The 21,372-nt window shown below is 26.0% G+C and overlaps 4 protein-coding genes across 4 annotated transcripts; 2 read left to right on the top strand and 2 right to left on the bottom strand.

The window, feature by feature from the left end:
* The first annotated feature begins 1,177 nt into the window (after positions 1-1,177).
* Positions 1,178-1,839, top strand: LOC135923734 (large ribosomal subunit protein eL31-like). The gene is made up of 4 exons (XM_065458647.1): positions 1,178-1,318; positions 1,363-1,488; positions 1,531-1,643; positions 1,688-1,839. The coding sequence occupies exons 1-4, from the start codon at positions 1,221-1,223 to the stop codon at positions 1,717-1,719; spliced, it is 369 nt and encodes a 122-aa protein (XP_065314719.1). The 5' UTR covers positions 1,178-1,220; the 3' UTR covers positions 1,720-1,839.
* A 4,801-nt stretch (positions 1,840-6,640) lies between these two features.
* On the bottom strand, positions 6,641-7,577 carry LOC135924038 (RNA-binding motif protein, X-linked 2-like). The gene is made up of 5 exons (XM_065459086.1): positions 7,535-7,577; positions 7,335-7,493; positions 7,161-7,290; positions 6,911-7,118; positions 6,641-6,807 (listed from the first exon to the last, which is right to left on the bottom strand). Exons 1-5 carry the CDS (start codon positions 7,546-7,548, stop codon positions 6,641-6,643), a joined length of 678 nt encoding a protein of 225 aa, XP_065315158.1. The 5' UTR covers positions 7,549-7,577.
* Positions 7,578-7,671: 94 nt separating this feature from the next.
* LOC135925450 (DDB1- and CUL4-associated factor 6-like) lies at positions 7,672-15,966 on the top strand. The gene is made up of 12 exons (XM_065460778.1): positions 7,672-7,788; positions 7,833-7,894; positions 7,939-8,109; positions 8,156-8,413; positions 8,722-8,857; positions 10,480-10,640; positions 10,692-10,745; positions 12,157-12,616; positions 13,092-13,149; positions 13,858-14,182; positions 14,662-14,818; positions 15,499-15,966. Exons 1-12 carry the CDS (start codon positions 7,719-7,721, stop codon positions 15,831-15,833), a joined length of 2,247 nt encoding a protein of 748 aa, XP_065316850.1. The 5' UTR covers positions 7,672-7,718; the 3' UTR covers positions 15,834-15,966.
* LOC135924037 (solute carrier family 35 member E3-like) lies at positions 15,894-19,464 on the bottom strand. The gene is made up of 7 exons (XM_065459085.1): positions 19,299-19,464; positions 18,356-18,406; positions 17,954-18,144; positions 17,802-17,912; positions 17,593-17,757; positions 17,465-17,547; positions 15,894-16,209 (listed from the first exon to the last, which is right to left on the bottom strand). Exons 1-7 carry the CDS (start codon positions 19,462-19,464, stop codon positions 16,002-16,004), a joined length of 975 nt encoding a protein of 324 aa, XP_065315157.1. The 3' UTR covers positions 15,894-16,001.
* Positions 19,465-21,372: the final 1,908 nt, after the last annotated feature.

Raw genomic sequence — 21,372 nt, 5'->3', positions numbered from 1 at the left:
ATGGATTTGCCTTGGCTTGGAAAATATTATTCAAAATTAATATAGGTTTGAACCTGGTTTGGGAAAATCTTTTACAAATTATTATAGGTCAGGCTTGGAATTAATTTTTTAAAATTATTATGTGTTGGACCAGGTTGAGGAAAAAATTTCAAAATTATAACGGGTTGGGCTGTGCTTGTATAAATAAAAATATTATAGGTTGGATGAGGAAAAAATTTTCAAAATTATTAAGGTCTTGGAAGATTGGAAATTTTTTAAATATATAATATGGGTCAGACATTGGCCTAAAAATTATTTTTGCTTACCTGGGAAAAGCCTGATCAAAAAATCAAGGACCATGAAGATATCAGATTCTGATTACATTTTAAAATGCATTATCATTTTTTTTAAATTTTATTTTAGTTTTGAACTACCAAAATTATTATGGTCATGAACCGGATTTAGGGAAATTTTTTAAAAATTATTGTGGGCTTTGACCTAGCTTGGGATTTTTTTAATTTTAAATAATATAGGTAATCAATAATATTTTAACAAAGAATTTTGATATGGGCCTCTAGTAAATGTTAAAATATATTAAAATTTAAAAATAGTATTCATTCTTAATCTTAATTTGTTAGAATTGGGTTGAAAAAGAAAGGGGGGGTGGGGGGGTTGGAGGAAAAAAGTATTAAAATTGGATATGGTTATTAAATAAAATATAAACATTCCCCATCATTTTTGACTGGCTATCTACTGACATTTAAAATATTTTATTATAAATAAGTTATAAAAAATGATATTCATTATGATCATTTTTTACTTAATTTTAAAATATGGATATTTTTAAAGTGAATTCAAAATAGAAAATACTAAAATTAGCAAAGAAAATTAAAATAAAAGAATTAAATATAAAACATAATTACGAAATTATGAAAATTAATATTTTGCTAAGAAATATATTATTTATAAGTTTATTGGTTTGTCTTTAAATGTTAAACACTATAAATATATATTCAAGTTGAATTTACAAATATTAAAGATAAGATTTATATGCAGCAACATAGCACAGAAAAAATGTTATTTTATGGCTATTTTATTCCTTATATAATATAAAAGATTATGATAACATATCTTATTCTACAATATATTCTCGATGTCAAATTATCATATCTTCATTTTATTTTTTTTAAAATACATATTCAAACCGAGTTGATATTTAACATTTTCCTTTAAAATTCAACATGACCAAAAAAAAAATATCGAAGAAAGGTAAATCAGCTTTGAATGAAGTTGTGACTAGAGAATATACAATCAATTTACATAAAAGGATTCACGGAGTGTAAAATTATAAACTATTACATTTTTAAATTTAAATTTACATAGAGGTTGGAAATACCGTGCTCCAAGAGCTATTAAAGAAATAAGAAAATTTGCAAAATGTCAAATGGGTACTGAAGATGTTAGGATTGATGTTAAATTAAATCGGCAAATTTGGTCTAGGGGAATAAGGTATTAACTTTTTGTTATTTTGAGCTAATTATTAATTTTTAGGAGCGTTCCATTTCGTGTTAGAGTACGATTAGCTAGGAAAAGAAATGAAGATGAGGATAGTGCTAATAAATTGTATACCTTAGTAACATTTGTACCAGTTACTAGCTTTAAAAGTAAATATACTATATTGTTAAATTTATAATAAAATTATTTATAGCTTTACAGACACTCAATGTAGATAATGAATAATGAGATTTATATGTTAACATAATATTTATTATATTTTATAATAAATAAATTATATTATAATTGACTTCACAATGTAGATTACATTTAAATTATAGCAAACTCATTTATTTGAACTAGTAAAAGATGAATAGAGTATTGGTACAAATTTACCAGTCTCTCATGCATCAAGAATTTTAAAAAATATTTAAGTTTTTATATTGTTACAAAAAATTATAAAATAGAACAAAAATTTATTTAATAATAATTAAATTTTTTTTTAAATAATTTTTATTTCAGTGTTTTTATAAATATTTCCTTGTTTGTTATTTCTGAAAATTGAACCCTGGACTAAAATTTTCTTTTAATATTTTTAAAAAGATATCATTTTCCAAATATATTAAATAAAAATTAATTGTCATCTGAATTATATAATAATTTAATGGCACTTAAAATCTTCATAAGATATTTTTTTAGAATACTCAAGTAGGGTTTATAAAATTGTCCACAAAATTCAAAATCTTATATGAGGAAATCACAAATAAAAAAAATCATCTAATTCAATTTTGCTCAAAATATTTGGTAGAATAAATCTTTATTATTAAACATTGATTAAATAGACAATACCAATCTTTGTGAAAAGTCAAATAAATTTACTTTAGTCTTAGTTAATGTTGTTAAGGTAACTTTGCTAAAAAATAACTAATTAATTATATTTTAAAAATTATAACTAGTAACTAACTATTTTTAACATGTAACTGCCAAAAGTAACTAGTTACTTAAAAAAATATGTATGTATAAATCTAAATAAAGGAAGATAATGATTCAGATATTGAATACATTTTAATAGAAGATATAATGTCTTCCTCTGTGCTAACCAATTATAATATAAATAACTTCTGACTATTTTCCCAGGCATCTAAGATGTTCCTGTCACACATTAAACTTAGTGGCAACACAAGATGCCAATAAAATCTTTTAAATAATGAGGATTATAGGAAAGTGTATAAGGTTGCTATATCTAAATATCAATGTTTGTATACACAAAACAAATCTGGGCCATCAGTTGAGAAATTAAAAAGAGATTACATTCTCAGCTGCCATATACCATTGTAACAAGATGGGGTTCTTTTTATATATCTTTGTCTAATTATCACTTATAAATGAAATGCCATTGGATTTCGATATTTATTATGTGATGAATTAGAATTGTATAGATTTACATCACAAGATCGTGATTTTATTAAAGAAAATTGCAGTGTAAATTTAAATTGATGTCTTATAAATAATTTACAATTAAAAAAGTTAGATTATGCAACCAGTAGCTAAAGTTATTGATATACTAGAAGGTGAAAAATATATGTATCTAGGTTATTATACCCCAACAACAATAACACAGATACTTATCTGTCTGGAAGCTGTTCAATAATTAAAATATTGTCAACCTTTAAAAGATGCTATATTAGGTATTATTAAAAAAAAGGAATATAAATAATTATTTATAAATTGATAATACAATGATATTGGTTTCATGATCTTTTTGATAATGAAAACATTTGCTGCTATTCTTCATGAACGTTTAATTGTTAATAGCAAATAAACATTTATTAAACACAAATTTTATGAAAAATTATTTTTTTCAATGCAAATTTATAGGTTATTTTTAAGTGGGGTATATGAAACCACAGGCATGCTAAAATTGATATTTCATAAAAGAAGGTTAATTATTGTGATCTAAAATCTTCAGTAACTTCATTCAAATAAATCTCAGAATCTATATTCCAAATTTCATATATTTTGGTTGAATAGTTTTTAAGATATAAGCATTTTGTGACTGATTGGGGTTTGTGAGACTCCACCAGAGTAAATAAGTAAAAAAAAATTTATTATAGCATTTTCAAAAAAAAATATCATTACCCCCAGAGAGTGGCAGTAACCGAAAATTTATATTTACATCGATTGAAGGGTTAAACTTGGCAAGTCCAATGTCTTAACGAAAATGTATAACACAAGCCTGGAAATTTCGGTATTAGATGACAGATAGGCTTGGATATCAAGTTTTGTGTAATATTTTTTAGATAAAATCTTAATTTAAAATTGGTTAAATTTAGCCTTACAACCCTAGATTACTGGCGGTACTAAACTTTAATATAATATAAAAAATCAGATCAAGCCTAATGCTTTTTGGATTAAGTGTATTCAAAAGATTCTTTTTATCTGTAATAGTGCCAACAAATTGAGTGTTTATTTATGCAAAACAGGTATTGTGCCAATCAATTCCAATTTATTAAACTTTTGTTGTCCGCCATAAGAATTAATATCTAAGAATAATTTTTTATTAAAATAAAATGGAAAAATAAAGTAATAATTTATAATACAATTCGCTCCCATTTTATAGGGAAGTTTTAATTGTAAAAAGATAACAAGTTATATACATTTCTATAAAATCATAAATCCCACAATTATGCCGAAAAATCATCTTTATAAGTAAAAATTAAATAACTGGTAAATCATAGTTTTATAAATCTAAATATAAAATATAATTAAATAATTCCAACACCCTAGATTTTGCGAATATTTACATACAACTATTAAAATTAACATAATAAAAATGCAAATACTTAATGAGCTTTAAGTAATTTGTCACCCCATTCATATGAATTATAGTGCACGCGATTTGAGCTTTACCTTTTGCCATACTTTTTTTAAAAAGGAAACATAACATATCCTTTGTTTAAATCAAAGTTGCCCTTTTATTTTAGGATTATTTTTATCGTTTAAAAATTTTTATGTCCTGCAGTGATTAAAGAAAAAAAAAATTTTAAGTAATGGCCGGGGTGAATTTTTAATATTTATCAGACTAAGAACAGACTTCAAATTATTAGAAATAATTTTTTTATTTAATAATATTGCATACTATATATGTTTAATTAAAAATATATATAAATTAAAAAGATCCAAACCAGCCATTATAATATTTTTAAGCATTTGTCGGGGGGGGGGGGGTGGGTGGTTGGATTAAAAAATAGATTTAAACAATGAGTGTGCTGACTTATTTAAAAAACACGGCCATTGCAGACCTCTAGCAGAGATTCCAATTGTATCGTTAGGATTTGTAAAAAAAAAGTTTGGCCCATACTTGTTAAAAAAAATAAATTTCGGCCCAACAATCCCTGGGTTTTATGTTTCCTTGGCCATGCCGGGGTTTATTAAAAAATTCTTAAAGATAGGTCTAATTTTGTGTTCTTGATTTATAAAAATTTTCGACTTGTATTTTATAAATTCTTAGTAATTACTAATTAGTGAAATGTTTTACCTTAATTTTATAATCTTGTTAAATATTTATCTTAGCATGTTAACAATTGATAACGTGGCTTTAAAATGGCTAGGAAGAAGTTTATTATATATTAATAATATGTTACCACAATTTTTAAATATATTTACCTCATATTCATAAATCGAATACAGTTTCCCATCCAAGAGAGGAAAACATTCATTCAAAAAAGAAAGAGGTCCAATCAATAAAGAAAAAGTACAAAAGACAGTAAAAAGTCCAACTCAATCAAAAATGTTACTCAAAAAAAGGAAATATTTTTTATATATTTAAAAAAAGGGTTGGTTTAATAATTCTTGAATAATTTTTCTTAAACTTTCAATTATCTTCCTTATTTTTGTTTTTAAGCTTATTTTGTAGAGTTGTTAAAATATACTTTTTAAATGTATCTAGATATGGATACATCGGCTAGAAATGAATCTAGATAGATATACATCGTCTAAAATCGCACATCGATAGAGAAACAATTTTAAAAAAGTATCTAAAAAACAATTTTATCATGCTTATTTATATATATAGGGTTCGCCGTTGTTCTTGAACAGAAACGCTTATTATGAGAGCACAAAATATGTAAACAGTTTTATATTGTATTCTCATTCAATTCGAACACCATATGAAAAATATAAAAAAAATGTTAATACCTCTATAGCGGAATATCTATTAAATTATTTTAAAAAATTCCAAATTTAAATTATGTGCTCATATTTTAAGATAAAATGATACTAAAATGTATCTTAAAAAGAATCGAAAACATATATAGATACCTCTAAAATAGTATAAAAATAAATATACTTTTTTTAAATTACATCTAGATATAGATACAACATATTTGTATCTAGAAACTTAAACGACTCTGTATTTTTGTCATCTTTTCTTAGTTATTATTTGAATATTCTATTTTTTTAAAACCTTTTTAAAAATATTTTATATACTTTTTTTAAATTACATCTAGATATAGATACAACATATTTGTATCTAGAAACTTAAACGACTCTGTATTTTTGTCATCTTTTCTTAGTTCTTATTTGAATATTCTATTTTTTTAAAACCTTTTTAAAAATATTTTATTTATTTTCCATGGCTATTTTCTTCAGTTCTTTATTTTTTTAAAAACATTTCACCATTCTCTTTCTGAAAGATTTTACCAGAATTTAAGAGCCTAATAATGAAGAGAAATTAATACATTTTATAAAGCATAGAGAGAGATGTTCAGTCAACTTTAATGGAGTTAATACAAAAATATATATTTAAAAAAGTGAAATGCAGAAAACCATGGTAAAATAACTAATATTTTATAGTTAAGACCTTGGCAAAGCCCCCCTCCCCAAATTTTTTTGTAAACCCACCTTCCCAAGATATTTCCCAGCTATTGCCAAACAAACCAATAACATGAATAGCTAATCTCCATTAAGGCTACCTCACTTATCCCAAAGATGCCTTTAGCACTATCTTCTACACCCCAAGATTCTATTATCTCAAAATTCCCTTTCAATAGAGCAACTGTGGAGTGACCAAATAAATGATTTGCATGTAATATAACTATGACTTATTATTCTAAAATACAAATTATTATATACATTGTAATAAATACATAAAGATTATAAAACAACATCAGGAATTAGAAGATCTATGTTTATGCTTATTATTATTTTTATGTTTTTTGCCTTTAGAGTTAGGATCTTTTTTAGATTTTTTGTGATAACTATGAAGATTAGGTGAATGCAAAGTTCTTTTTGTTTTACATTTCTTTGATCTTTTAGTATGTTTTGCTTGGTCATCTAAATAGAAAGATTTAATGTTTTATGAATATTTGTTAAAGAAAATTTAAGGAATTATATTATTAGATAGATATGGTTATAAATATTATATTATAGAATTTACTATAATCATCTTCAGGTTCTTGTTTAATTGTAGCCATTGGTAAAATATCTATATCTTTTCTTTTATCTTCTTCCATGTCTTTAATAAGTTGAGATTCTGGACCAATACCTTCTAGCCTTAACTTTAAAGTTGTGGTGTCTTCTTCTCCAGTGTCTTTTGGTCTTCTATAATCAGAAACATGATCAACTTTAATAGTTCTACCCAATAACTAAAATCTGATTAATTTATTAACATTTAGATAAATATAAACTTTAATTCCATTAAAATTGTCAACTGCTAAAATGGTACTTCTTTGATCTTCATAACATATAAAACAGAATCCATTAGATTTGCCAGTTTTTTTATCACGAACCAAATTAATATCCAAAATTTCTCCATATCTAAAAATAAATATCATAATCATAATAATTATTAGGATTCTTACTGTGAAAATACTGATATAAGATCACCTTCAGTTAATTCATAAGAAAAACCCCCAACAAATATATAAGCACTATTCTTATATTGCTGATGCCATGAATTTTCTGACTTAATCCCCAATCGTTCTTCTATTTCGTTTAATTTATTGATATTTCGTATATTCCTAATAAAATATTCTAATTTATAATTTTGTAAAAATCATACGTTAAGGGATTCATTTAGATATACGCCTTTTGTAGAATATTTTATTGCACGAAAAATGTTTATGAAGATAAATTATTGGATGTATTTAAATTTATAATATTATATAATGTATTATATTAGGGTTTCCATTTTATTTTTGGCAGAAATGTAGAATATTGCCCTCAATTTTTTTTTAAATTTAATTATGCTTAAAAGTTTGGACCTTTTACATTATGGATTAGAAGATTTTAAACACTTTATATATGCTTATAAAAGTAATTTTTTAAAATTAGATTCACTTAATATCATATACTTATAGATTCTAAGAATGTTATTCAGCAATTTGATATAATTGATAAGTTTAAAGCACATAATGGATGTGTAAATATTTTAATTAATATTAGTTGATATATTCTAAAGAACAGGTAAACACATTATGTTGGAGTGATAATGGTCATTATTTACTCTCAGGTTCTGATGATCTTTATCTAAATATATTTGATTCTATAACACATTATTGCCTTTATTCAATTAAAACTATTCACAATAACAATATTTTCTGTGCCAAATTTTTCCCAAATAACAGTCATAAAAAGGTTTGCTATTTAATAAAAATATTAAGTGATTATCAAAATTTTCAAGATTGTCTCTTGTGCTGGGGATGGAAAAATTATAGTTACTCAAATTAATGAGGAATTTGATTTTAATGGATATCATAATAATGTCGATAACATTAACAATGTTACTCAAAATGTATTTAATTGCCATAATGGAACAGTATATAAAGTATTGCCAATTCCTAGAGATGGAAATTGTTTCATATCTTGTGGAGAAGATGGGACTGTTAGGTTCTTTGATCTAAGGATCAAAGATAAATGTTTTGAAGAAAATTGCAGAGAAGTGATAAAAATACAATAAATTTTTTTATGCTAAGATATAATTTTAATTTTTTTTTATGAATTTCTATTTAAAGTTACAATTTAATTTATTGAATATATTTTGACATCAATGTTTACCAAATCGTAATTAATAATCGATCCCTATCTCCTCTTTACTAAAAATTAATGTATTGCAATAATAGGTAAGAGTTATTTTAAAATTAAAACTATAATATAATTTTTTATAAAATCCTTCTATATAATCTATTTTTTATTTTTTATTATTAAAATATCATTTTTATTCCTTGAATAATTTTAAATATTTTTTAGAATATTTTGATCAATTGTGGCCAACCTATCTCTTGCATAGCTATTGATTCCTCTGCCCCTAATAATATTGTATGTGGTTGCTTGGATAGTTCTGTTAGACTTTTTGATCATAGAAGGCTCAATTTAAATATTGGGGGTTTTATATTTCAAAATTTATACTACCTAATTTTAGATTCTCTCCAATTTTTTTATGTACAAAATAATATTATTATTCTTACAAGCTACTTTTAAGCATTAACTAGTTACAATTACAAGTTCTTAACTGTTGGTTAATGGCTACTAATTATATTTTTTAGAAAGTAACTAGTTACATTACAATTTACTTTATAAATGATTTATATAGCTCATTTTTAAAAATTTTTGTTATATAAATTTCATTTTAATCAAAGGAATTAATGAAAATATAATAAGGATATAATAGCCCTGATGATAATGTAATCTTTTCACAGAAAAAAATGTCACAATAAATTTATTTGCAACAAAAATATTATGAATAACAATAACCTTAAAAAAATTTGAGCCCAATAGAACGTTATTTCAACACTATTATATTTTCAAAATTGGTATTATAAAAGCTTTCCTAGTAATAAAAAACGTTCTACAGGAATGCTGGCTATAATTGAGACATTATATTTAATCAATAGTCATTTTTTGGTAAATCATTATATAAGGATGATGATGAAAAGTAACTCTATCTAAAAAATGTTATTAGTTACAGTAACTAATTTTGCAACGATTAGTAGAGATGTACCCGATTAGGCCAAAGCTTTTAACCAGTTCCTTTTTTAATCGAATATTTAATTTTAAAAATTAAAATCTAGCTTGAAATTAAGAAACAATGTACTTACAACACACAAAAAAACGATCCCTAACCATATTAATTAAATATTAGATACTGCCGAAAATTATATTAATTTTTTTGTATAAGATTTTAAGAGGTCTGCAAATCCCGGATCGCTTTGCCCCTTTAAGAATTTTTACACAAGTTGTTCGGCTCAGCCAAAATTATTTTGTTAGGCCCAGCCCATTATAATTGTTTTTTAAATTTTTCCGCCCTACGCTGTACAAATTTTACAAATAGTCATGATTGCCCATTTGAAATGTTTTTACAAATTTTCTTGCCATCACGTTTTAATATCTAACTAATTATTTGCCTATTCTTACATCTAACTTCCATGGATATGAATTTAGACAACAATTTTTTTATGAATTAATTGTGTTTTATTTGTTATCTGCGCACATTTGTAATTGTATCATATAAATAAATTTTAAAATTTTGTAAATTTACTAAATTATTTATAGATTTTGTATTTTAATAAGACAGCTCTTAAAATACACAAAAATACGCATATTGTAATTTATTCCAAAATTGTTTGAATCAAAATATTAGCTTGAAATTAAAAAAATAAATATATATCAAAATAATAATGCCAGAGCTGTATTAAAATTATGCTAATTATTTTATCTATAAATTGTCCGATCCAGTCCTAAATTTTTTTTGCGCGAATTCCACAGTCCGGTTCTTTAATTTTACCGGTCCGCGGCCCTGACTTTCGGGCCGTTCGGGCTTTGCAGATCTCTAGAAGATAAACGAATAGTAAATAATTCGATTAAAGTTTTGTGTAAAATAAGGAAAAATTAGAATACGGTACTGGTGAAGAATTTGATCCTGGATCTTGTACATCTAATAAATAATTATTTCCTCCATTTTTGTTTTGAAGTATTATTCGATCCTTAAAAAAAATTAAAATATAACAGGAAACGATTTTGAACAGAGTTTATCAGCGATGTATGGATACTATATGGCAAAAGAACTGAATGACACGTACCATAGGATAACTTCCATAGCCATCAATCCATACAGCCACGAAATCTTAGTCAGTTACTCGGGAAACCATATATATTTATTTAACACTCAGGTTTAGAAAAACGTAATCGTAGATTCGTTATAAAAAATTTGTATATTTTAGGAATTTTATGAAGAACCCGAAATTGACAACCATTTAAATACAACAAATGATCAAGTTTGTAAAAATTAATAATATATTTACCGCAGACCTGCAGAGTAGTGTTGTTAAACGGCTCGTTTTGAGCCGATTTTTAAAAAACGTCTAACTCAATATTTCACCCAGAAAAATATTAGGCAAGCCTGAAGATTTTGCTCATAGAATGAACAAAGGTTTAGACATATATTATCGAAATCTCGAGGCGGCAATATTTTTCTGGCTAAAATATTTTGAGTTAGCCGTTTTAAATTATCGGCTCAAAACACGAGCCGTTTAACAACATTACTGCAGAGGTACCATTTGCACGGCCTGGCCTGGTTTTATAATTCCAGGCCCAGCTCGAATTTTATTAAAATATGTTATATTAATTTTTTTTTATAGATTATAATGGCGATTTAAAATATTTGGTTTTAAAATATACGGTTCAGCCTGGGTATTTAAAAAAAAATTTTTTTAAGCCTGGCCCTGGTATATTTAAAAATATTAAAATGCAGGGGGTCTCTGATATATATCATAACCATCTTGCTTATATGATGATAAAGCTTTTGTAAACGCCTTTTTATTTATTTTTCGCAGATCAATTCTTGAACCACAAATAAAAAAAAATTTACGTTAATATAAAATTAGATTTCATTTGTATATTACTTCCTTTAATCTGACATTATATTTTTTTTCCTCTATATTTTCCAACCACTTATCTTTATATTCCACAAAGTCTCCATATGGTGTAACAGAGCAGATATTTGTCCACTCCTGAAAAAATATGCTAATCATGATTTTATTTTAGTTAAACGGCCCAATTTTTTAAAAACGGCTCTATTAAGATTTTAACCAAGATATTATTATGTAAGCGCGGATTTTGTTACTCGATGGCAGTATGTTTTAGACCTCTGCCAAATTTCGAGGCTTACATAATATTATCTTAGCTATAAACTTAATCTGACCGTTTTTAAAAATCGGCTCAAGTTTAATAACACCAATCCTTAGCACTAATGAAGGTCAACGATTCGGTCCTATCAGTCCGGACCGTTTTTTTTAATATTTAAATTTTATTTAAACTAAAATTAGGTAAAAAAAAAGAAAATATTTTTAAAATACCAAATTTATAAAAACCACCATCATTTTAATTTGCCATTTTATAATTTTACATAAGATCAGTAAAGATCTATTTAATACGAATATATTATCTCTCCATCTCTTCTTCCATCTCACAAGTGATTCGACATTAAACGTAATCTTATTAAATTATTCTCCATATTTCTTTATTTCTCTAAGTGTGCCTGAAATCCTTCCAAATGAATATAATACATAATTCATTAAGTCTTAATAAATCTGTTAATAGTATGTGTTAGTGTATCTTAAGCGCCTTTTTAATTTATGATGTAGTATGTTTTTAAAAAAAAACACCTAACCATTACATCCTCTTCAGGAACCTAACAACATGGACCACAAAAATTCCATGAATTACCAAATAAGGCTAAGAGGTGATTGGTCGGACACTGGCCCTAATTCGAAACCCGAAAACACTCAAACGCGAACTCCTAATACAAACCCAAATAATAATGATGCCTCTATCGAAAATGATTCGCATGTTGTTAATACCCATATCTTGGAGTCTACAGATAATGAAAGATCCACTGATAGGAACGATAGATTAGGAGAAGTTTTGGTCAAACAAATGACAGAGATGTTGAATAAATTTTTGGACTTTAAAAGAAATCGAATTTCTAATATCGCTATTAAGAATGATGAAAATTTTAACGTGAACAACGAAAACGCTAACAAAAATAACGATTCCATATCGGTGGATAGCAATGAGAGAATACCGGAAACTCAATTAAACACGATAACGAACGATATTCCAACTACATCCGGAAATTACGGATCAAGTATTAATACATATAAACATGTGTATTTATATTGGAGTTCTGCAGATTGCAAAATTTTCAGGCCCGGCCCATTTAAAATTTAGCTTAATCCGGTCAAATTTTTACTTTGCCCGACCTCTACAATTTTTAAGATTATCTGGCCCAGTTTTTTTTAAAATACCAAGCCTAACCCGAAATATATATAGTTGAACACCAAAATAAACAACTATTTATAATATTTGATATAATGGTTAAATTAAAAACACTACACCTTATGGATTATGACTTCTATCAAATATCAGAATTCATCAATTATCCTTTTGCCCAGTTTTTATCACACGTTACCGGGCCGGGCATTGCAGACCTCTAATTTATATTCTCATTTTTGTGTGATTTACTAAACTTATTAATTATATAATCAATTTTTAAGCACATAAATTACAAAATTTATCTATTAAAAAAATTTTTTTTAAATTGAAATATGTATCTCCAATAGATCTCTTAACGAGCAATCAATTGAATGATAGTGATTCACAAGCTAACTTATATTGCAAGTATGTACAATTTTTTTAATTAAAAAAAATCTCTTCTTACCTATAGCTAAACTAGCAATGCAATTTTTATTTGTCACATTATGTTACCTATTTTGTTAAAATAGTGAATGCAACTATTATAATAATGCGGGTGTCAAGCATAACTATAAAATAAGAAAGAACCGATATTCCGAACCGAAACAAGAATCGTTATAAATACTTTCGAAATAGTTCTGATTCATAAGTGTGGTTTTACAATTTTATTTAGCAATATATAATTGCTTATTATAGACAAGTAAATCCATTAGTAATGTTAAAATTATAACAACGTAACATTTTTTATTAAAATTAATTTCACTATCTATTTTCAAAGACTTCTAACCCTCCAATGACAATGTACTTTCACCCCCTTCCCCATTTGACTCTTAGCAAAACAATAATAAATTCAAATAAAAAAAGGAATTAACAATCAGAGCTACCCCCATCAATTTAATGACAGTTTTGCAGCCGCACCCCCCACCCCCCCCCCCCCCACATCCTAAAAGGCCCTGTTCCCCTTTAGATGCTTAAAAATAAATTGCAAAAATGATACTGTTATGTTTGTTACTTTTATTCGTCTCTTAATCATAGGCAGAAATATAATTGATCAATTTAGAAGCTATTATCAAACTCTCCTTTGATTTTTCTTATGTATTAATAAAAATATTTATCACATTAACTAAACGATAGACTCCCCAACGAACCCGTTTATTTTCCCTCAGCACATCACGAAGTTAGTCAAAATTTATATCCCGCTCCCAAAAACTCGCCCAACCCCGATTACGTAAATGAACCTATTACCGACAATCATGTTTCACTCGAGACTCATTCGCCTAACGAAACTTCTGAGAATACGAGACACCAAGTCTTATTCACGAATATAAAAAATCGTAATAAAAAAATATCGATTCTCCAGCATTTACGGGAAAGGAGGAGCAAACAAAATAAAACCACTGTCTGTCGGCGTTACAAAACTCAAAAAATATACAAAGGGCATCGAAATTCTCGAACCATGGTAATTTATAATTGTCTTTTTTTACCGGAAGATTTCGGAAAATAAATAATCGAAAACTGAAGAAAATCACATACCATACAAAACCGAACTGATTTTTGAAAAACTGGTCTTCGTTTGGACAGTCATTCAAAAAATTTAAATGATGAATATCTTGTTAAATAATAAGGTTTTCTGATGACCATATTTGTGGAATGTAAAATAAAATTTATGATGCCTGATTTTATTGTTTTTTTTTAAAAAAAGCGAAAATAAAATTGAAATAGCTTATATATGTTTTTTAGTCACCCTAATGAATTTCCTTATTATCTTCACCCTCTTATGGTTAATTGATTTACTATATAAAAATAAAATTTAACCTCTATTAAATAATTACATGATGAGAGTTAAAAACCCCAATATTTGAATCAATTTTAAAAATAACTACCAATTACTATTATAATTATTTAATTTTTTCTCTTTTTAATATATGCCTAATCCAGATCAAAGAATGCAATTTCTGGAGTGATAATTTCGTGATATCGGGTTCAGATTGTGGTCATATATTTTTTTGGGATAAAAACACTGCCGAAGTAGTCAAAATTTTGGAAGCCGATAAACACGTTGTAAATTGTGTCCAACCACATCCGTATCATATCGGTATTTATGAATATTATAAACTACTTAACCTAAGAATGATCAGTTAATCTTCAATTAAAAGATTTGATATTATTCACGTAAAGTACATATTAACTATAAAAAAATCATTATATCTAAAATTCATAAATTGGCTTATGGGGAGGGGGGGGGTGTCCAGATGCCTCCTGCTTAATGCTTTTTTGATATTTCGTTATGCTATTATTAGATCTCAATTTATTGCTTAAAATAAAGAAATATCAGTTCCTAAGAGGTTTTTCTTCCATTAAGAGAACATGACAATAAATATAGGTTATCTTGCAAACCATGAAAGGGAATAAGTTAATGTGGAATAAGTTAATTTTTCATAAATAATATTATAATATTTCGTTTCGAGTGAATATTCGCTTTAAAAATAAAGACATTTATTTCATATGCGTGAGAAATTATCAGTAAGACCTGCCATTACCACTTTTTTGGTTTACAAATAATTCTTATCCATTTGATTGCTAGATAATTTTATTGTTATCAATTCATTGCTTTATATAGACTAAATTTTTTTTATAAATTTATGAGGGTTAATTATCATGTTTAGGGCCACTGATAAAATATTGGTCGCTAAATTTTTTGTAAAACTGGATAAATAAATAATTAAAGGTACTTTATGACTTAAATCACACTTTAAAAAAACAAAAAATATTCAGAATTAGCTTCTAGCGGTATAGATTACGACATAAAATTTTGGGGGCCAAGCCCTTGCCAGGAGGATTCGATATTATCTGAGAGTGAAAGTCAGAAGTTTATACAAGATGTGTTGAACCGAAACGACGTTATGTTGAAAGAAACTAAGGATATTGTTACCATACCAGCCTCGTTCATGATACGAATGCTTGCACACATGAGAAGGCATTTAAGGCCTGAAGGCAACGATGAGGTTCACACTCCTAATAATGAGAGTACTGTTGAAACGGAGCAAAATATAGACGATCAAAATGGCATAAATCATATGGAAGAGGGAAACGATCAAATAAATATTTAAAATTGTATTTTGTTTGAATATTAGGATAAAATGTTAAGAATTATAAATTAATTCGTCGAATAACCTTTATTAAAGTGCAATCATTTATTTTCATAAAAATTTATATACATGACTAGAATAATTTATTTATCACAATTTTTAATTTGATCTTTGCTTTATTAAAAAAAACTATATAATGTATTTTGAATTTGGTTTCTCGAGAAAATTATCGGGTTTATGGTTAAATTGTTCTTTGAGTTTTAGAAGAGAATATGATAATACACCAATCATTGTTAACAAAATTCCATAAACTTGTGTTTTTTGTATAGGATCATGAAATATAAAATATCCGCCTAATATAGTTGAGCAAAATTTGAGATGTCCTATCATATTATACCTTTTGTAAAAATAAATAATTTAATATGAGCAAAATTTAAAAATATTAATACTAGACAGACTAATAGTGTGTGCTTTCTAATTTGCTTATTTTTTTGTAAAATATTTTAGTCAAAAACATTTAAACTTTTTTATATAATACGAGCTTATTTTTTATATATAGTATGGAAGAAAGTTATTTAAAATGAATAAGCGAATTGATATGCGATTGATTTGATAGGCAAACAATTGTAATAGATTGACAAAGGTCTCATTTTTATTGGTCATGCGTTTGTTTGCTAATCTCATTTATAATTTGAATGTTTCTTCAAGATGCCAAGAGTATTTGCTATTGCTACTAGGAATAAAGGTTATTTTAACGGAAGAAAGTATTTGTTGTTCTTGGTCTGTTGCACACTGAATTGATAGCGATTTCGAAACTGGGAAGAAATTAATGAGTGTGAAATATCAAGTAAGTATTGTGAAGGCTCTTCAAATTTCTTATATTAGTCCATTTCACTCTTTGACACTCAATCACCCTCATTTTCATAAGAAGGTAGCTAAAATTGACCCCTTGTATAGCCAAGGATAACTGCTGTTTTAGGTTCTTATTGTCATGTAAGCTAATGCAGATGAGCTTCCGGATCAAAGGTTGGCAATATTTAATGCTCTTTTCCTGTTTTTCTTAGTTTATCCCTATTAACTTTGAAGAGAAAATGGAGTCATCACAGAAGAAGTCCCAAGCAAAAAATCGAATCAAATGTATACAGAATTAACATCAGATTTCCCCACTTTTATGTCTATATTTATTTCATAATCAATTACTTATTTTGACTTAATTCTGAAGAGGTATATCTTGGAATGCTAATGTATATACAAATTTTTTTTTCTAATGAGATAAATCTAGATATTCTTGAGGATAATTCAATAAGGCAAGTTTGCCTATATTATTTTATATCATATAAAGCATAGTTTAATATAATGAATTTAATTATTCATACAAATCAAATAGAGCAGTTGTGAATTCAACTAAACACAAATTTATTCTAAAAATACAAGCTGATTTATGATTAACAAAAGCTTAAAAATTATATTCATAAAAACAATGAAATAAAAATTTTAGAGGTGATATATCTTTTTAAAATATATTTTTATAAAAATTGAAAAGCATGGTTAATCATGTTAATTTTGTATGAAATACATTATGATAAATGTAAAATAATTAAATTAACATTTAAATTTTTTAAAATATATGTCAAATTTTTTTTAAAATATACGTCAAAGGGGATGTCTGTCTTATCAAAGAATATGTTGATACATTGACTAATAGAGCAAAAATGCATGACAGAAATATGATAAGCTATTATATAAACAAAATATAGTCATATAATTTAATTGTTTTTACAAAGGCTACATATGGATCATACTCATGATTGGATGCCAAATTATTGAATGATAGTGGTTGACTAGCCATTATTATGAAAAATAAAAATAGAGAGGACATAGGACTTAAATAATATAATAGTTGTAAAGAGTTTACATGAAACTCTTTCTGTTTTTCTCCAGCCCACTAGATATATATTATGTTTAATAATTATATTTTAAAATTTATACTATTTGATAAAATGAAGTCACTATAACTCCACAAAGTCCATAAATTAATCCCAATAGATTGAATTTTAAATCATAATAAGAATTAATATAAATTCCACATATAATTGGCAACTGTATAAAAATTAAATATTGTTTTATTAAAAAGATCTTACTGAAGTAAGAATAATTTTCCCTGAAAATTTTTTTCCATATATAGAATATTGCAAAAATATAATTGTTGGAGTTGTAAGAATTTTTATAAGTTGGTAGGTTCCTATTGTATTATTTTGTAAGGAAAAATTAGTTAATAACACAAATCCACAAAAGGCTAGGCATATGTATAATATTTCTTTAATAGGAATTTCTTTTACAGTAAAAAGAGATAAACGTTTTAATGCATAAATGCCTATATATGTTGTTATAAAATGAAGAAAGGTTAAGTATAAATTTGGAAATCCTAAATTAATGTATATCCATTTGTTAAAAAATATAATTAGTAGGGATGATAAAAAATTTAACAAAATGATGCCAATTATAAAAATATAGCGCTTAACCATTATAAATTTTATGTTTACCTGTTACTTTTTTATTTACACAGTGACAAACGTGAGATGGATAAATGTATTTAAGGTGTTAATTTTTTTTTTGAAATAAAATAAAAACATATGTTATCATGTAAATGAGGGATTTCCGTACTATCTTCTTATCCGTACCTCCTCCTATAAAATATCAACAAAAAAGGTAATTTTATACAAATTATCCTCTATTGATAATGTCTATACGCCGACACTTTGCCCAATTCTATCAAGAGTAGAGTATAGGTGATAATTTTTAAGTATTAATGCATCGTTGATTTATTTCGACACTTTTCTTTATCCTAAATCTTACATTATAAAATTATCTATTTTTTAATGCAAATTTTGGAAATATAAAAAAATATATAACTTTCTCTTAAATTTACATTATTCGAATATATAAATTATTTATATTGTCATTAACGCCATCTATATTTATTTATTATAATTTTGGAAAGCAAATTATTTTATAATTTATAACACTTGCAATATTTTACAAAGTTAAAAAAATATTTATATAAAAATGTATAATTATCATATGATATGTAATAAAAATAGGGTTAGTAAACCATTACGAATTAGAAAAAATCATAAAAAAGACAATATTGAACAAATAAAATAGGGTAAAATACAAAATAAATAAAAGCAAAACCAGCACACATATTCTAAACCTTCTCATACCATAAACCAGGAGAGATTGAATTGATAAAACAAACATAATTAGCAAGAATGAGAATTACGATCCTCTACCTTAAGTAAAAGCCTTCACGAGGCTAAAGTGTAGCAAATGATTATTACGAATATTTAATTAGAAGAATCATTGCTGTATTTGGAGATTTTAAAATTCAGCGCTATGTTCAGAGTGTCCTTATTAAAATTGGAAAGGGAGTTTGTGTCCAGACAAGAAAAATCTCATATTAATGACTTTCCTTGTATGAAATACGTGTGATTCCGTCAAGACGTCTACCATTGGAAAAGAGATCAAAAGGCTCCAATGTAGGAAAACCAGCTGATTTAAGTGCAAGAAATATGATTTGATTGCATTTCGAGTGTCTGGTTTGCCTACTACTGGGAATACTATTGCAAATGATGCAGCGCCATGTTGCCATCATCAGTATGCCATTTACTGCATTTATATAGTAATGAGAAAGGAATATTGAGCCTATTACAAAGAGCATAGCTGAACTCGTGGTTGTTCAATTTTTAAGATTGCTAGATATAATAAGATTTAAAAATTAATATTCCCGATCCTTGATATATTCAATTCAATGAATATAGATCTAGTAAAGTAATAAACGGAATTTTCACAAGTTGTAGATCTCAATCATTCTGTTTTACAGAGATCGGAATTAGGTTTATGGTTGTGACAGATTTTGCCCACTCCGGCGTAGCTATATTCAAAAAAAGATCGTGGTCAAACAGATGTTGGTCAATTAATCTATGTGCCTGAAAATGGCTAGCAATAAATGCACATATTGAAATCTACAGTGAGGATCTTATACCAAGACGCCATGTTTGGAAGAAAGTGTACTCAAAAAAATAATATATTTTTAAAACCTAAAATTCTAAAAAAAATGACTAAATCTGAACATCATAACTCTTATGTTTATATAAATTGGTTTATACAAAAGAAGTCAAAAAAATATCATATTTTATAAAACCCAAAATTCTAAAAAAAGGAATAAATTGAGAATGGAAATCATAACTCCAAAAAGAATGATAGAAATTTTAAAATTTTTTATTTTTGCTCCTAAAATTCATAATATTTTTAATTAAAAACTAAATTTTTAAATCTATTACGCCATCTAACAGTAATATATTTATGATTTTAAAATTTTATTATGTGCATTATTTTTTTTATATAATATATCTGTTCTCTACATATTATAAATTTATGGATTTCCTTTTCATCCATATTCTATTTTATTTATTTAGATAATTTTAATTTTGGAAAAATTAGATATATATATAATAAAAATATTTTATTTATGTTTTTAAATATAATTGGTAGGCTATAAAATAAACATAAATTTTACCTTATCAGTTTAGCTAAACCTCAGCTTTAAAAGCAGCTGATGGATAGATGATTTAATGTAAAATATTAAATTTTTTTTCATTTGATTAACTTAATTAAACTAGTATTTTTCAAAATCAAATTTAGTTATTTGACAACATTAAAAATATGCTTGCATTTGATAAGATAGCAAGAATTTTAATGGGCTTTTGAATAGTGTTTAATAGCCCGATTCGGTTCGATTTAAAAAAAGCCCAATTAAGATTATAACCAAAATAACATTTGCAAATAGGTGGAAGAAATGCTAAGACATCTATTTTCCAAACCTCGATGCTTATACAATATTATTTAGCTAAAATCTTAATCGTGCCTTTAGAAAAATCGCTCAAATAGGGAATACCTTTGTTCATTTATTAAATTTTCCGATATGTTATTAAAAATTGCTCATTTATTATTAAATTTGCCTATCTGCTATTAAATTCGGTCCTTTGTAACTAATTGACGATTAATGGCGAAACGGTATTCGGGTAATTTGCAAGTACGTTTGCTCATTTACTATTAAATTTTCTAATTTACTATTATACATTTGTTCATTTATTATTAAATTTGGCTATCGGCCATCAAATTTAGTCTTCTGGTTTTAGACACCTTTGGTTGAAATATTAAGGTCAAATATTTATATTTTGTGTATTAATGTTATATTGTATATTTTATTAATTCAATATATTATAATCTTTTGTTTGGAAATAAAAAAGAAAAAATAACTGAAAACATGCCAAGAAAATAGCTTTGAAAAACTGTTTGTCTGGAAATGGCATAATTTTCCATAGATGAAATAAAACAGGCGTTTAAAATTAACTGCTCTTTTAATTAAGTTTATATTTTGGATGATAGCATTTATAATTTTTTGTTGAATTTGAGTATAGTAGAGAATTAGTGCACTCGGCATCCACATTAAATTTAAAAAATATTGAAACTATGGCGATGGCTACAAAATAATATA

The sequence above is a fragment of the Gordionus sp. m RMFG-2023 genome, chromosome 2 (genome assembly GCF_954871325.1).
Source record: "Gordionus sp. m RMFG-2023 chromosome 2, tfGorSpeb1-WG-v2, whole genome shotgun sequence".
Lineage (NCBI taxonomy): Eukaryota > Metazoa > Nematomorpha > Gordioida > Chordodea > Parachordodidae > Gordionus > Gordionus sp. m RMFG-2023.
This window is presented reverse-complemented; position numbering and strand designations above follow the sequence as displayed.

Bases quoted from the DNA above. Each gene is read 5' to 3' on its own strand.
- LOC135925450 (XM_065460778.1), top strand. From the start codon at position 7,719: ATGCTTAAAAGTTTGGACCTTTTACATTATGGATTAGAAGATTTTAAA. The intron at 7,895-7,938 runs GTAAATATTTTA...TCTAAAGAACAG, and splicing joins TTAAAGCACATAATGGATGT to GTAAACACATTATGTTGGAG. The intron at 8,414-8,721 runs GTGATAAAAATA...AATATTTTTTAG, and splicing joins TTGAAGAAAATTGCAGAGAA to AATATTTTGATCAATTGTGG.
- LOC135923734 (XM_065458647.1), top strand. From the start codon at position 1,221: ATGACCAAAAAAAAAATATCGAAGAAAGGTAAATCAGCTTTGAATGAA. The intron at 1,319-1,362 runs GTAAAATTATAA...AAATTTACATAG, and splicing joins CATAAAAGGATTCACGGAGT to AGGTTGGAAATACCGTGCTC. The intron at 1,489-1,530 runs GTATTAACTTTT...ATTAATTTTTAG, and splicing joins ATTTGGTCTAGGGGAATAAG to GAGCGTTCCATTTCGTGTTA.
- LOC135924037 (XM_065459085.1), bottom strand. From the start codon at position 19,464: ATGGCAACATGGCGCTGCATCATTTGCAATAGTATTCCCAGTAGTAGG. The intron at 18,407-19,298 runs GTATTTCATACA...ATTAACACCTTA, and splicing joins ACGTCTTGACGGAATCACAC to AATACATTTATCCATCTCAC. The intron at 18,145-18,355 runs GTAAACATAAAA...TTACTGTAAAAG, and splicing joins TGTAAATAAAAAAGTAACAG to AAATTCCTATTAAAGAAATA.
- LOC135924038 (XM_065459086.1), bottom strand. The intron at 7,119-7,160 runs GTTTATATTTAT...ATCAGATTTTAG, and splicing joins ACAATTTTAATGGAATTAAA to TTATTGGGTAGAACTATTAA. The intron at 6,808-6,910 runs GTAAATTCTATA...CTTTCTATTTAG, and splicing joins AGAACCTGAAGATGATTATA to ATGACCAAGCAAAACATACT.